Source organism: Neofelis nebulosa, chromosome 1, assembly GCF_028018385.1.
Source record: "Neofelis nebulosa isolate mNeoNeb1 chromosome 1, mNeoNeb1.pri, whole genome shotgun sequence".
Lineage (NCBI taxonomy): Eukaryota > Metazoa > Chordata > Mammalia > Carnivora > Felidae > Neofelis > Neofelis nebulosa.
The window spans coordinates 102,454,301-102,471,756 of NC_080782.1; the positions used below are offsets into that span (position 1 = coordinate 102,454,301).

The following is a 17,456-nucleotide window of genomic DNA, read 5'->3' on the forward strand; positions in this document are numbered from 1 at the left end:
AGGCTGTAACCTCTTAGTACTCAGTCAATGAGCAATCAGGGGAAGGACTTGCATACTATGAGATAAACTGCCTGCTGTAACTGCCCATCAGACACCCGCTCTTGCAAGAACGTTGAGTAAAGCCTAGTTTCACTGTGCTCCAAGTCTCCATCACTCCTTTGACCCGGTCAGTGGGTTTATTTCTCACACTAGAATCTTATTAAAATGCAGATTCTTAAAGGGGTGCCTGGCTGGCTCTGTAAGAAGAGCATGCTACTCTTGATCTCACTTCAAGCCTCACATTGGGTGGTAGAGATTACTTAAATAATTTTTTAAATGCAGATTCTTAAAGCTAAATAAATACAAAAAATGCAGATTCTATTTCAGTAGGCCTAGGGTAGAGTTTGAGATCCTGCATTTATAACAAGCATCCAGTGATAAAATGCTCTAGTTACTGAACAATGGCTGTACCTAAGACCCAGATGAGGAGTTTTAAAATATAGTGGTACTGAGGAACCACCCTAGACCACTGCAGTGAGAATTTCTGGGACAGGGAACTGTCTGTACATTTTTAAAAAAAGAGATAGAGAGGCAGGGAGGGGGAAGAAGGGAAGAGAGAGTAAAAGAGAGGGAGAAAGAAAGAGAAAGGGAGGGAGAGAGAGAGGAAGGAAGGAATGGAGGAAGAAGAGAAGGGAAGAGAAATGAAGAGAAATGAAAGGGAAAGAGAATAAAATTGCTACTGCTGATTCTTATATATATCCAAGGCTTGAGAATCAGTGATGAGGCAAACTTAGGAACGATGCTCTTAAATGAAAAAAGCAGGTTTTTCACTATGAAATTTCAGTCACTGTAAAACTTCAAAGTCCAAAATTTCATCTAGTTCTCCAAACAAAGAATCTTAAACATTGAAGTATAATCACCTACATCCAAAATCTGACACTACCTCTATACTTCCAGATTGAGTCATTTTTTCACCCTCTGTGATACTGATAAAACCTTACGTGATTATACCCAATTCACTAAATCTCTTTTCCCTGGGAACTTCCCTCTTCACCACCAGTGGTGAAGAAGCCTGTTTATACTACGTGATCTAGTCAGAAATGACTAGATTAGAAAGATTACCTGGACCAGATTCTTTCTCTGAGAAATTTGTAAAGAGAACAAAACCTGGGTTAATTCTGAGCTGTGGCTTCAATTAAAGAACCAGTAAAAATACCTAGAAATTGCAGAGATGTCACCTTATGTCCTATGCCTGGAAAAGCAAAGAAACCATTGTGCAATAATAATAATAATAAAGCAGTAAAAATAGATCAAATGAAGGAAAAATTATTCCTAGTATTACTACAGGTTTGAGTTTCCTTCTGCAGCCTGGCTACACTCCTGATTTTGGATCCTTGGGATATCTGTTTCTTTCTAATAAATCTCCTTTTAGTTCAAACCGGTTTAAGTTAGCTTCTTTAACATACTGCAGAAAAAGCTAAAACTCTGTTCTTGTTATTATGCACATGTAAAAATTATAATCAGCTTACTTTACTTTTTTACCTCTATTTTGTTGCCTGTGTTATTATACATTTAACATTTTTAACAGCTACTTCAAATTAATGAAATAAGTTGTCCTTAGACAAAGCCTGCTCAAAACAGCTTAATTTTTACTTTGTAATTTAGGATTATTATTATGAGAATCGGTTACTATGCTGTGATATGACTGCAGATGTAGTTAGGGCAGGGTGTCAGAATAAATTTTTTCTGAACCGAAGAAGAGCAGAATCAGTTTTTGAAGAAAGATTATATACTATCGTGGGACACACAATTCTCCTGAACTATATGACATACCCGCTACTATACTACACAGGAAGTATATTTTCTAACAATTCTGTAAAGAGTAAAACAGTAAATATATTAGATTTTGTGGGCCCTAAGTCCTGTCACAACTACTGACCTCTGCTCCTGTGGTACAAAAAGTACTATACACAATACTTAAGTAAACATGACTGTTCAAAACAACTTGCATCAACAATGACATCTGAATTTTCTAATTTTTGTGTATCATAAAATACTACTTTTCTTTTGATTTTTTTCCCCCAATAGTTAAAAAATGTAAACCCAGGGGCGCCTGGGTGGCTTAGTCAGTTAAGCGTCAACTTCAGTTCAGGTCATAATTTCTTTTTTTTTTTTTTTTTTTTTTTTTTAATTTTTTTTTTTTTTCAACGTTTTTTATTTATTTTTGGGACAGAGAGAGACAGAGCATGAACGGGGGAGGGGCAGAGAGAGAGGGAGACACAGAATCGGAAACAGGCTCCAGGCTCCGAGCCATCAGCCCAGAGCCTGACGCGGGGCTCGAACTCACGGACTGCGAGATCGTGACCTGGCTGAAGTCGGACGCTTAACCGACTGCGCCACCCAGGCGCCCCCTTTTTTTTTTTTTTTTTTTGTTCAGGTCATAATTTCACAGTTCATGGATTCGAGCCCACATCGGGTTCTGCGGTGACAGTTCAGCCTGCTTCAGATTCTCCCCTCTCTCTGCCCCTCCCCCACTCATGCTCTGTCTCTCTCTCAAAAATAAATAAACATTAATTAATTAAAATTGTAAACCCAGTCTTTGCTTGTAGGCCTCTACAAGCTGCTATAACCCAACTTAAAAATAAGCAGAGCTAAACTTGACTCAATAGCCATAGTTTGCTGATTCTTGCTCTAAAAAATATAGAAGAGGATCAGTATCAGGTTCCATGTACATCCCATAGGGCTGAGTTTTATGTCACTGCACTGAGTGACTAGGATACAACGGGTAAAGCTGTACTTCTTCATATATAACCTTTTCTATGTTACTTTTTTGGAGAGCTCTCCTCTTTTACTTTCTATTTGTGCTAATCTACATTATCCTCTTCCCTAATCATCATCCTGAAAGGTCAGCTGCTTTTGCTATCAAATAGAAAAACCAAGAAATCACAGCTGGTGTAGTTTATGAGTCTATGTCTCTTCTTGGCTTTTTAAATTTTGCTTTTGACACTAGGGTTTCTTCTCTGATTCAAAAAAAAAAAAAAAAAAGCAAACTTTGGTAGGGAGGAGTGGTAGGAAGCTCTATTTGTGCATTTGACATTATTCCAAATCCTTGAAAGCTCTAGAAACATGATTTTAGATTTTTTAAAAATTATTTGTTTTACCCTACACTTCAAAATAATACACATAGGGGCGCCTAGGTGGCTCAGTCAGTTAAGCGTCTGACTTCAGCTCAGGTCATGATCTCACAGCTCATGAGTTTGAGCCCCGCATCGGGGTCTGTGCTGACAGCTTAGAGCCTGGAGCCTGCTTCAAATTCTATGTCTCCCTCTCTCTCTCTGCTCCTCCCCTGCTCATGCTCTGTCTCTCCTTCAAAAATAAATAAAAACATTAAAAAATTTAAAAAATAAAAATAAAAATAAAATAATACACATAATGTAGAAGCTAAAAATTTCCAAATATCCAATCAATTTCATTTAGGCAGTATGACCATAGGAATCTTAGTTTTCTTTTTTCCTTTGTGGCTGATTGTTTTTCATGTGTACCTTTCTCAAGATTTTCATATTTTTATCTTTAAACACAGTATAATCCCTGGAAGTCCTCAAATGAAAGCTATAAACCTATCTTATCATATAATGAAAATACAGATAAGTTTTATTTAAACATATTATATACTGGTCTATCAACTTTTTAGGTTATTTATCCTTTTGTTTCTTATAAAAAGAAACTTGTTTAACTTTTATGAATTATAAAAAGTATATAGCAAAATCAGCAGAATGACTGTAAAACAGGGAACTCCAAATATGGTTATAATCTCCTTTGGCAATTAAAATACATGAGAATTGACAGGAATACTAGGATGTTATTTGAACACAGAAAGATATTCACAATTAGAAAACACCTGTTTATTCATAACCCTTTCAGATCATAGGTGCTTTGATATTCAAAGCATCTGCTTACAGTGGTGACTCCAATTCCAGAAAAGTCAAGCAGTATTACACTCAAAAAGTAATGATAGTAAGAGTATAGAGGTTCCTCAAAAATTTTAAAATACAACTACCATATGACCCAGCAATTCCACTTCTGGATATTTATCTGAAGAAAACAAAATTACTATCTCAAAAAGATATCTACAGGGGCGCCTGGGTGGCGCAGTCGGTTAAGCGTCCGACTTCAGCCAGGTCACGATCTCGCAGTCTGTGAGTTCGAGCCCCGCGTCAGGCTCTGGGCTGATGGCTCGGAGCCTGGAGCCTGTTTCCGATTCTGTGTCTCCCTCTCTCTCTGCCCCTCCCCCGTTCATGCTCTGTCTCTCTCTGTCCCAAAAATAAATAAAAAAACGTTGAAAAAAAAAAAAAAATTTTAAAAAGATATCTACATGCCCAAGTTCACTGCAGCCTTATTTACAATAACCAAGATGGGGTAACAACCTAAGTGTCCAGTGATGAATGAATGGATAAAGAAAATGTGTTGTATATATACAATGGAATATTATTCAGCCATTAAAAGAAAGAAAGAAACCCTGCCATCTGCAACAACATGAATGGACCTTGAGGATATTATGCTGAATGAAATAAGTCAGAAAAAGACAAATACTACATGACCTCACTTATATGTGGAATCTAAAGAAAACCAAACTCATAAATACAAATAAAAGATTGGTGGTTGCCAAAGGCAGGGGTTGGGAGTGAAGGGTAGGTAAAATGGTTAAAGATGGCAAAAGGTACAAACTTCTACTTATAAGATAAGTAAGTCCTGGAGATGTAATACACAGCATGATGACTATAGTTAACAACACTATACCGTATATTTGAAAGCCACTAAGAAAGAGTTCTTAAAAGTTCTCATCGCAAGGGGTGGATGGTAACTAAACTTATTTGGTAATCGTTTCTTATATACATATATCAAATCATTATGTTGCACATCTAAAAATGATACTATATGTCGATCATATCTTAATTTTTAAAAAGGTAATGACAAAAAAAGCCACTTCATATAATAAGTAGTATAAAATAGTCTCAATGAATAGTGAAAAAGTTGTAATGCTCTCAGTGCTGATTTACACAGGATAACTGGACACAAAGTTAGAGGTTGTATCTTTGAACAGGTAACTGCTAAAGGAAAAAAAGGTCATTTTTCAGCACAAGAATAACAAGTTAATTTTTAGATATACAAAATTTTTACAAAACTGGGCCTCTTGTTTTCTTTTTAAAATAATATATCCCATAGGACAAAAACTAGTTTAAGAAGGAATTCATCCACCAGAGGGGGCCCTTACAAAACAGGAAAAATAAAATGTTAACAACAATCAGCAGTATATACAATTCAAGGTTAGAATACATCTCACAGAAGTCTATGAATTCCATACAATCACATGCAAATTTTTTGAGTACACTATTTTTCTGAGAAACACAAAATTTTTATCACTGCAATGGGCCCCCAGGCTCATTTGTTCAGGTGCCCGTAAGCTGAACAAATACACAGAAAGAGCTGTGACCAGTCACCCATAGCAAGCCAACTAGAGAAGTAATATTTATCTCGTCCACTCCACTCCGACACCATTGTTTTGTTTTGTTTTGTTTTGTTTTTTTTTATAGTTAGCTCTAGGACCACTTTTGTGAAAGTTGGCCATTTATAGTCACTGTCAACCCTAGAACTGTCACCTAACTCTGGACTTAGTGATTATTCTTAGGAAAGCCCATGTCATCACCATGATGTGGCTGCTGTTTTACCTCCTACACTTTAACTACATAGGAATTTTCTACATGTCATAGTATATCTTAAGACCAGAAAATTTAAATTTAAAAGGAAACAATATCCATTAGTAGCCACACAGTAATCAGAAATGTATTAATTTTTTAACGTAACATTTATTAAGTACTCAACAAATGTTACATTATCTTATGTAACCCTCACTCACAACAACCTCATGAACCAAATACTATTATAATCCCTGCTTTACAGATGACGGCAATAAGGCTTAAAAATCACGCTGCTAGTAAAAGAACCAACACAAACTACAGGGCTAAGTACTGTGCTATATCACAGATAAGAAAATAACTGAAATTTTTACTGAGATAATTGCAGATTCACATACAGTTGTTAAAAAACAAAACAAAACAAAAACAGTTAAAGGGAGACTCCTGGTATACTTTGCCCAATTTCCTGCCACGATAACATTTTGCAAAACTACAATGTAACATCACAAACAGGATACTGATAATAGTACAATTTACCAATCTTGTTTAGTGTTCTAAGGCGCTTTTAACCAGCCAATACATCTTTGCTTTTATCTATCAATACTTCTAAATGCTCTATATAAAAACTGTATTTGTTCTCCAATTGTTTTTAACCTCTCTTAACTGATCTTCCCTCTAATTTAATCTCTTTATAAAGAATTTTATAGTTCCATACTTTTCTGTAGTTATATGTCTCAACATCCTCATTCTCTTTATATTTGTAAACCTGCTCAGTTCTAGTCTAATTTCTCCAAAGCATGGGCCCTGGGGTCAAGAATCCTGGTATTTTAGTATCAGCTCTACCATGTACTAGCTTAGACAAATCATTTAACCTCTCAACATTTCCCTCATCTTTAAAATGAGAATAATAGTACCCACTTCAACAGTTGCTAAAGATCAAAGTTTTCCTGCAAAGTGTTTGGCTCGGTACATGGCAGAGAGTAAGGCACTACATTTTAACCATAATTATTTACTATTCCTCACCAAGACTTTTCTTTTAAAAATTTTTTTTTCAACGTTTTTTATTTATTTTTGGGACAGAGAGAGACAGAGCATGAACGGGGAAGGGGCAGAGAGAGAGGGAGACACACAGAATTGGAAACAGGCTCCAGGCTCCGAGCCATCAGCCCAGAGCCTGACGCGGGGCTCAAACTCACAGACCGCGAGATCGTGACCTGGCTGAAGTCGGACGCTTAACCGACTGCGCCACCCAGGCGCCCCCTCACCAAGACTTTTCTAACAGCAAATTCATCCACTGCAACCTCCTTAACATCCTTAGTAGTATATGTCCATTTGTTCATTCACTCAACAAAAATGTACTATTACACATAAACAAGATAAACAGATGAATCAAATATAGAGCTTTTCTTCACATTTGCACAATTACTAAAATTTAAGGTAGACAGCAACAATGCCAAAAAAAGGAGGAAAAAAAGTACAATTAAAGTTCTATGGCACTTTCGATGGAGGAAGTAGCAAATATCCTGGGTCTTTTAAGAGTTCATTCACTCGACAAATAAATGGAAAGATATGGGGAAAGACAGGAAAGAAGTAGGATATAGCATTTCCTAGAATAAGAACATAAGGACAACTAAAGCACCAAGGGGAAAAGGGACATGTATAGGAAACAGAAAGCAGTTCCAGCTGACAGCAGTGGAGGGTAATAAAGGTAAAAAAGACTAAAGACTAGTCAGGGCCAGATCCTGAAAAGCTCTGAATCTAAATCCGGAGTCTAAATTTCATTCTGTCTATAATGAAAAGTCAAAGATTTATGAGTAATGCATGTAAAAAGGATTTGAGCAGAAATGTCTACTGTGCCAGTATTTAGAAATCTGCTGCAATTGATCAGGTAGGTAGAGAAGCATGAAAAGGTATGAAGGGAAAAATACTAACATATGTGGACCAATGATTTCAAAGTTAGTAAAATGTAAAAGAAAAAGTGAAGAAGATTTAGGTTACAAGCCTTAGTTCTGGTAAATGCACTAAAGAATACCAGCTCCCAGACTTCCCTACAAATCACTTATCCATTCTCCTGAATTCCAAGCCACATTTTCTTTAGTAGATTGAATTATTTTTACCTATAGAGTAAAACAAATATCTTACAAGAACATGGTATAGTAACTAATAAACAAAATCAAGAAATCTGGAAGACTCTATGCTGAGAAGGGCAAGAGAATGGGCTACTGACTACATTTGACATATCATAACATGCTTATTAAAAGTAAGATTCAGGATACTATAATTATTCATTCATAAGACAGAAACCAGAATTCCTGTATTCATTTGTTCAGGGATATAACCTCAATGTCTAAAACACTGTCTGAAATACTTTTAGCAGCAACAAATATATTTGTTGAACATGTATGTCAGTAAGAAAATTTTTAAAGCTATTACATTTTACAAAAGGTTTTCTGTTGGTCTCAATGCTCTAAGGGCTCAATATTCTCTCCTATTCGTCCTCTTACTAAGATGGCCTTCTGTTCATAGAGAAAATAGACAATGATATTGTAATAGCACTGTATGGCAATAGATGGTAGTTATGCTTGTGGTGAGCACAGCAAAAACCATAAAAAAGGTGAATCACCATGCTGCATGCCTGAAACTAACATTATGTGTCAATGACCATGATACTCAAAAAACTTTTTTAATTAAAAATAAAAAATAAAAATAAGCTGTTACTCTTTGAAAACATAAACTGCAGCATATTAATTTACTAAAGGTTATAATAACCATTTTAACATTAAATTATTAACCACTAAAGGCCAGAATAAAAATTATTAACTTAATATATTATCAGACACAAAATAAATGATATCTAATATTCTACACATATTTTTAGATACCTTGCAAGCTACATTTTGCAGGCTGGGAATTCAAAAGCAAATATATTTGTTCCTAGATGGGAAATTTGAATACATTTCCTTACAGAGTTTTATCATCTTACCAGGTCTTTCCTTCCCAGTGCCTTTTGACTCAGCAAATTTTTGTATCAAGCTTTCAACTGTAGTGTTAGCCATGTTATTTATAAATTCTTCATGGACCTATTAAAATGAAATACAGAAATTTTTTTTCCACTAAAAATTCTTACTATACTTCAGACAAAACTTCCACAAAGAAATTAATATTCATTACACCAAAATACGTGGTTTTTTCGATCCAAAGCCATTGAGAACTTTCATTTACCTAGCATGCTCTTTTACCTCACAGTGTTAGTAAACCCGTGGGTACCAACCACTGTTTACATGAATCCCTCAAGATATAGCCTCCCAACCTTAGAAGTCCAGGGAGTTTCCTGTTCTCATCTTTGAATGTTTTAGACACATAATTCCTAAGACTAAAACTTATACAGATCTCTAATAATTTTCAGATCTTTAATAAAAAATAACAGACTTCATCCTTCTCTATTTCAATGCACTCCAAACTGTCATCATTAAACTGCTTTCATATTTTTGGAAAAAAAAATTTTTCTTAAAGATTTTCTTAAGTAATCTCTACACCCAATTTGGGCCTTAAAATCACAACCCTGAGATTAAGAACCGAATGCTCCCCCAACTGAGCCAGACAGGCATCCCTATTTTTAGAAAATTTCTAAGCACAAGTTCTATAATTTATTGCTGCTCTAAATTATAAAACAGCAAAACTTAAAAAAAAATTTTTTTTAAACTGGTAACTTCAGAGTTTTAATGTAAAAGACTGAGCCACAGTTAATCTTTTTTAATGTTTATATATTTTTGAAAGAGAGAGCGCGAGCAGGGAAGGGGCAAACAGAGAGGGACAGGATCTTAAGCAGGCTTTGTGAGAGCCAGATGCAGGGCTCAAATTCATGAATCATGAGATCATGACCTAAGCCAAAGTAGGACACTCAACCAACTGAGCTGCCCAGGTGCCCCAGAGCTATAATTAATTTTAACAATTAATTTGAATTATCATCCTTGATAGCCAATCAAAAATCCATTTTATTTTATATTTAACACATGTAAGTACATATTCTTTATATGCAATAAGTCAGTATCATATTGAGTTTTGCATTTTTTAAAGAGTCATATATGAACATAAAATTTTCATGAATCTGTTCAACAAAAGGAAAAACTTACCTGGCCTATTTGCAAATGAATTTCCTTTATAGCATTTGACAAGGATTCTATAATTTCCTTTATGTGAATGACATGAGCTTCTTCAATATCTTGAAATTTCTGGGTAACAAATATGAAAAGTTATATATGTACACACACACACACACACACATATATATACACACACATAAAAGAAATATACACTCTCTCTCTCTGAAATCAAAGAACTTTTTTTATATAATTTATTTTTTTAAGTACTCTCTATACCCAATGTGGGGCTTGATTGAACTCATGACCCCACAACCCCAAGATCAAGAGTCACATGCTCTACCAACTGACCCTGAAATCAAAACACCTTTTAAGTCATCTTAATAGAGCTAACCAAATTTAGTGAGTTACCATTATTACGTAATGTTTAACAATACTTCTAGACAAATGGGTCTAGTAAACACAATGAAATGTTTAACTTTTTATTATGTTAATTTTTTGTTATGCCATTTCTCAGGCACATATGAACTTGATTTTGAAGATACCACAAATTAAAATCTAAAATCATGGTCAGAAAATTAGAAGGAGACCTAAATGAGAAGTGTCACAACAGCCAAGCCAAGGTAGAAGTGTTTCAAACCAAACAGCAATTAGGTGACAGAGCAAAAACTACCGTTTACTTCTGAAGACTTTACAATCTAACCCAAAGACTCTAACAGTATGTTTTTAATCCTTGAAATGTTAACACGTAGCTTTCAAAAGAAGTAATTTATGGTCAAAGAAATGTGGAAAAGCCTGTATACTCGATCTCAGCAGTTCTAAACTGAAGGTGGGGATATATCCAATCACCTGGAAAATGTTTTTAAACTACAGAACACATAGATTTTCTACAACTACCCAGAGAATGGAAGTGGAAAAAGATGAAAATGTTGTTTGGAAAAATTCCCCGGGTCATTCTGATTATTTATTCCCCAGGAAGAAAACTTGGCTAGACTTGGCTTCCAACACACAGATTAAAAACCCCGAGAAATACTGAAATAAAACATGTTTTCATTTTGCTTAACCCAGTGTTTTCTAAATTTCTTTGACCACACAACCCTTTTTGTTTTTCTTCTTCTTTTAATATCTATTAATATCTCAAAGAACAATAATCCTCAAAACAGGATTTGGGAAATGCTGAACTAGCTTTCTTCAAACAAAATATATTTGTCATTTCTACTGCACAAACCTGATTACCCTTGTTTTTTTGTGGGTTTGTGTGTGTGTGTGTGTGTGTTCTGTTTTTGTTTTTTTGTTTTTTTTTTTTTTGCCAAATGAAATCAGTTCTAAGAAATAGGCCTAAATGCCATGTCATTTTTCTCTGGTTAGTTTAGCAAATTAAATTCCCTTACCCTATATTTAATATAAAATTTTCTTCAGCAGTGAGTCATAGGACCAGAAAATCACTAAGCCAAATGATCATACATATAAAGGGTCTGAACTTCTCTAAAAAGAATCAATAATGGCGAAATTACAGTTTTGGCAATAAGGCAACCCAAATTCATATACTTAAATCAAGTTTATTCATAAAAATGGCAGAGCTAAAATGTCTTATCTTGACTAATTCTGACCAAATCAATGAGAATATATTTCAAAACTCTGAATTACTCTCTTAGGAAGTAAGGAATATTCAGCAGAAGCATGATTCTTGTTTATGTTCATATTCTAAGAATTTGTCCTCAGCTTAATATTCTGCAATTAATCAGAAATTTTCTCCTTAAGACAGACCCAAATCCAGAAAACCTATGTCAAACATCCACAAGTTTCATATGGATAATCTCTAATTGCAAGAAAAGTATGCCACCTTCTCATTCTCTTTTAAAACAGCTACACTGAATAAGACAAATCCTTAATGACTTAAAAATATCTTGAAGTCACACAAAAACTCAAAAGTATGATTCACATTTAGATATTGTGCTGGGTTGTTTTTTTTTTTTTTTTTTTTTTTTTAGGGGGTGGGGAATGTGCTAAATATCGCAACTGCTCAGAATTAGTGACTACTAAACTCAGAGTAATGCAGCAATGGGACTCCTTTTTAGAAGGAAACGTAAACCCTACTAGAGCCTGCTCCTTGCCTATCTCTTTAACCTCACTTCTTACCACTATCTCTCTTCACTTAGTTTTATTAAGCACTACAATGTGACAGCTCTTTCATACTTCTGGGTCTTATACCCATGGGTCCCCAATGCCTGGAACACTCATGCCCTGGAATGCATCCCTTTACTCATTCAAGTCTCAGTTTTAAATCCCACTTCTCCAAAAAGGCCTTTCCTAACTCCCAAATCCAAATTAGGTTGCTCCTATTATTCTATCTCATAAAATCCTTCTTTTCCTTGTAATAGGTATAATAGCTCGTAACTTTATATTTAACCATGTATTTAATGTTTGCCTCCCTCCTCTATATTGTACACTCCACCTAGAGCAGGGAGTTACTCGTTTCGTTTACATATATACCGTATACACCAGCAATTAGCACAGTGCCTACAATATCGCAAGACAGATGCACATATGCCTGCACACAAGCATGAAAGTCTTTTGATTTCTGAGATGTCTATCAATCATCTCTCCAAGCAGGAAGACTCCCTAGAATCCAAAAAGGCAAATTAATATAAAGTCCTTCTTCACACTTACTGAAGGCCTACCAAGCACTGGGAAGTATTCTAAATGCTAAGGAAATAATAAATCAATCCCTTTTACCATAGAACTTATCCTTTAGTGGAGGAAGATGAACAATAAAAAAAAAAATATAGGTAGAAGAACTAGTGTGCTTCACTACATTCAAATATGATGACTAAGAATAATGTTCTAAGAAGAGGTTCCTTGGGGCGCCCGGGTGGTTCAGTCAATTAAGCATCTGACTTTGGATTTCGGCTCAGGTCATGATTTCATGGTTCATGGGTTCAAGCCCCACATCTGGCTCTATGCTGACAGCATGAAGTCTGCTTCAGATTCCATCTCCCTCTCTCTCTGCCCCTCCCCCACTTGTTTGCTCACTCTCAAAATAATAAACAAAAATAAAAAATAAAAACTACATTTAAAAAAAAAAGCTCACCAGCTTCAATACCAGAGTGAAAAAGACACAGAATAGCTACCACCAGCCCATGATGAGTAAGAACATAACAAATAAACCCTTGCCACTGTAAGCACTGAGATGTGGGTTTTTGTCATCTCAGCATACCCAGCCTATCCTGACAAAGTGCTTAGGAGCAAAACAAAACAAGAAAAGAGTACGAGAGAGTGGGAATAGAAGTTTTAGGTATGATTCATAAAAGGCGCCCATCTTAAACCTAGGCTTTTAATTAAGGTTCTAAGAACATCGAATAGGGTATAAATTATCCCAAGTTTATGGGAGACTTTTTTTTAATGGTCTGTTTTCCTCAACTAAAATGGAAGTTCTATGAGAGCAGGGATTCTTGATTCTTTTGTTAACGGCTATATTCTCAGCGGTGAATCATTTCCAGTTCTCTTAAGCAGAAGTCAACTTTAAAATTCATACATGAGGCTAACAATCAGCACTGTCTTCATCATCTACCAATTTCCTCACTTTCCCCAGTTCTCTGTAAACAGCCTTTTCTGCTGTATCTGAATAACCCCTTAATGTCATAATTATTGCATAATTGCCATAATCATTGGTCCTCGATCTCCAAAATAAGATGTGCATCTTTAAAACAGCATTAAAAAACATACAGATTGTGTATTTTAACATTTCTAATACTAAAAAATTATATGGCACAAAAATCATTTATTTATATCAGTAAATGAAATATCCTGTTTTAGATTTAAAGCTTAAAAATACCAACCTGAGCTGTTTCTGTCATTTTCTGTTCAAAATCAGCTTTTGCTAATGCATATTTTTCCACATAAAGTTTATAGGTATCTGTAGCTTTCTTAGATTTAACAGCTGCCTGTAATAAAACAAAAACATTTTTAACTATACAACGACCTGTTTTCTTTCCTGATGTAAGTTCATATGAAATAACTATTTAAATGCATTTTAAGGGGTGAGGCCTATTGTGAGTTCAATAGGACATAAACTAACTTTAATACCTTTTTTCAAGTCCTCATTGGCAATATTTTTTGTTTAGTCACAGAATAACACAGAAATTAAACACTGATTCTCCTTTCTGTCTGACAGAATGGGCTTTGAAAAGTTAAAATACTCTTATTACATAACTTAGGGTAAGATCATATAACCACATTCTAATGTGTTAATAAGAGTTCAATGAACAAAATGTGACAATACCATCAGAATATGCTTGACTCTTCCACACCTGTGAGTCTTCCTTCCTCCCACAATACACACATATCCCATTTAATGTCTAATTAACAACTAAAAACATAGCTCAAAAGTTGAGAAAATCAATTTTGTTTCTCAGTTTCCATTATGCTCTAACAAATCTACAAATTTGTTTTTAATCATTGCCCATTTTTTCAAGATTTCTATTTTTTTGAGGGGGGGTGGGGGGGCAGAGGGAGAGAGAGAATCTTAAGCAGGCTCCAGGCCCAGCATGGAGCCTGACGTGAGGCTCAATCTCACAAACTGTGAGATCATGACCTGAGCCAAAATCAAGAGATGGATGCTTAACGACTGAGCCACCCAGACACCCCTTAAGATTTCTATTTCTAAAAAGTTGTTATTACATTATTATAGCTCTAGTTTTATCAAAGTTACTTATATAAATAAAAACTTGATATATTAAATATTAGGCAGTGAAGAATACGAAGATAAATTACACAGGGATATTTTCCTCAAGGACTTCATAAAAGTAGTAGAACCTATTTTTACCTAGAAAGCAGTAGAAAGCAACAAAGCCACAGAAGTAAAGATAAATGCTATAGAAGACAGACATTCAGGAAAAAGAAAGATTATGTATAACTTGTAGGGTGGAGCAGACATATGGCTATCAAGAAACAACCATTCTCAAAGGACTGATCAATTTGGACATGGGAAGTTTGGGAGAAGATCAAAAAAGGAGAAGATAAGGATTTCAAGATACAAATATCTTGATGAATTTTCTTGATGAATTAAGAGATTGTCTGCTAAGAGGAGGAACCGAAGCACATGGTTGGCTCATTCTGTTGAGCGTCTGACTCTTGATTTCAGCTCAGGTCATGATCCCAGGGTTATGGGATCAAGCCCTGCATTGGGCTCTGCACTGAGTATGGAGCCTGCTTAAGACTCTCTCTCTCCCGCTGTTCCTCTCCCCCACTGGCACGCTCTCTCTAAATAAAATTTTTAAAAATTTTTTCAAAAAAAAAAAAAAAAGAGTGGGGAAAAGTAGAGTAGGATACGGCTGAGAGCTTCAAGAAAACAAACAAACAAAAAAATTCAAACCAGGGTTGTGGAAGATACAACAGGTAATAACTAGATGAGTACAAGTATTACTAAGAGCCACTGAGGGCTAAGCAAAGCTGGAAAACATGGAATTTGTGTGAAGCTAATCTGAATCAACATGAAATTATCTCCTACTATGTTCAAGAATAAGGATTAGAAACAGAAAGGTGGGTTTACTTGGAGGTTTGGGACTGCCAAGAGATGTAGACAGTCCTACTCTCTAAAAAGGGCCCAATGTATGCTCCTTAAATTATGACATCATACATTATATTAAAGACAGATGCTCCATGCTTTCCTGCATTCTTAAATAAATAATATAGGATGCCACTTTATCTTGTAGCATACAGAAAACTGGTTTTGGAGCCAGAAGACTCTGTCTTGGAGCTTTATATAGTTCTCTCATTCCTAAAATGGGAAGAATACCACCTAGTTTTTAAAGCTTTGGCAGTGATGAAATGTAACTTATGTAAAATGAGTGGGACAGGGTCTGGCATATAGTTAAATCTACAAAATAAATAGTATTTGCTATTATTATGATTTCTAAAAGTAATACCAGTAGGAAGATATATCATTGTAAACTTTATGGTTATTGTATCTAATAGTTGTACTTAGTTCTCCACCCCTAGAATAAGTAGTTAAAGCCTATAATGATTTTCTAGTTTGCTTTATGAGGAGTGTTGTGGGTTTTTTTTGTTTTTTTTTTTTGTTTGTTTGTTTTGTTTTGTTTTGCCCTTTTCCCATTGTCTCAGGCCATTTGACATTAATTATACTATGGTCAGTATAGTTGCTGTAACATCCTGGCCTTGCTCAAACACGTAACAATTAAATGACATAGATATTTAAAATTTACTATATATGTTTACAGGAAGCCCAGATTTAAGAAAACATTTTAATGGTGTGATTTTCCGAGTTTCCTTTGGATCTTTTTAATACCAACAGACTTCTGTCTCTTCTTCCAGCTACATAAAGTTTCAGTCTGTGCAAGAATGATGAGCAACTTACAGTCCGTGGAGTGATTTTCAATGACAGAGTTTAGCAAAATAATGTAGTCTCATTGGCAGCCCCTTCTTCTTTGCTTGTTCCTTATCCTAACACCTATTCCTATTTTCTGTTGCCTATTCAGTTACTGCCTAACAATTTATGTGCTAGCTACACAGAAAGACCTGAGTTGTGATCACTCCTAGAGATATTTGCAATTTGAAAAAAAAAATCATATAAATGGAAAATTTCCCCAAATATGACTACAATGATTGTGTCTATACTTTTAAAAAGTAATTTATTTCATGAGATCTTCCTGTTTTCTTTTTTACAGGTTCTGTACAAAATAGGTCACTCTGCCCTTTCTAAACTTACCATTAAAACCTCTAACCTCTAGCTCTGCACTATTCAATATGTTTTGGCTCCCCCAAAAGAAGGAAGTTTCTTGAATACAGAAGGAGGGAATATGTATTTTAGCCTTTAATAAACTTCATAACATCTAGCATAATGACAGGCACATGGTAGGAACTAAAACATTTACCTAAAACATCACCTACCTACTGCACGCAAATTATCACTTTATAATGCAACAATCAGAAAAATTTGAGGGGCGCCTGTGTGGCTCAATGGGTTAAGTGTCTGACTTTGGCTCAGGTCATAAACTCAAAGTTCCTGAGTTCAAGGCCAGCATTGGGCTCCCTGCTGCCAGTGCAGAGCTCACTTTGGATCCTCTGTCTCCCTCTCTCTCTGCCCCTCCCCAGCATGCACGCTGTCTCTCTCCCAAAAATAAATGAACATTAAAAATATATACATGTATTTGAATAAGCCACTTAAAAAGCCAAGAACCTAATCTTTAGCCTGTATTTAAAATAAAATAAACTTTATTGTATTAAGAACAGGAAAAATTCAAATAATATTTTGCTATAATGATTATTTTTCCAAGTAAACATATATGCTGTGTTGCAAAAATATAATGATAGTGTCTCACACACAAGAAATTTATAATCTAACAGAAATAAAAGATCACTGCATGGGGGTCAATTCCTGCTTATAGAAGATCTATCATATTTCTACAATGTAAACAAAGCAATTATTTTACATTATTCATTACACTTATAGGACTTTAAGAGATGGAAAGAAGTTCCTGAAGCATCATTTCCTCTTCCTAAACTCAGTCTCTAGAATTCAAACTAGTTTTGGTACTCAAATTTTTACTGAGTCGACAGAGTTAGAAATAATTAATTTTAAAAGTTTAAACCATCATACTTAACTTTCTTTTTTCCTCCCAGAATATTCTCACTGTAAATCTTGGTCTAGCTATTCAACTCAGCA

General features: G+C 35.1%; 1 protein-coding gene across 1 annotated transcript in view; it reads right to left on the reverse strand.

The window, feature by feature from the left end:
• The window catches only part of FCHO2 (FCH and mu domain containing endocytic adaptor 2), a 124,237-nt gene that overhangs the window by 61,615 nt on the left and 45,166 nt on the right, over positions 1-17,456 (reverse strand). Inside the window, 3 exon segments of the mRNA XM_058729913.1 lie at positions 8,656-8,752; positions 9,806-9,904; positions 13,612-13,716. Coding sequence (XP_058585896.1) covers positions 8,656-8,752; positions 9,806-9,904; positions 13,612-13,716 — 301 coding nt within the window.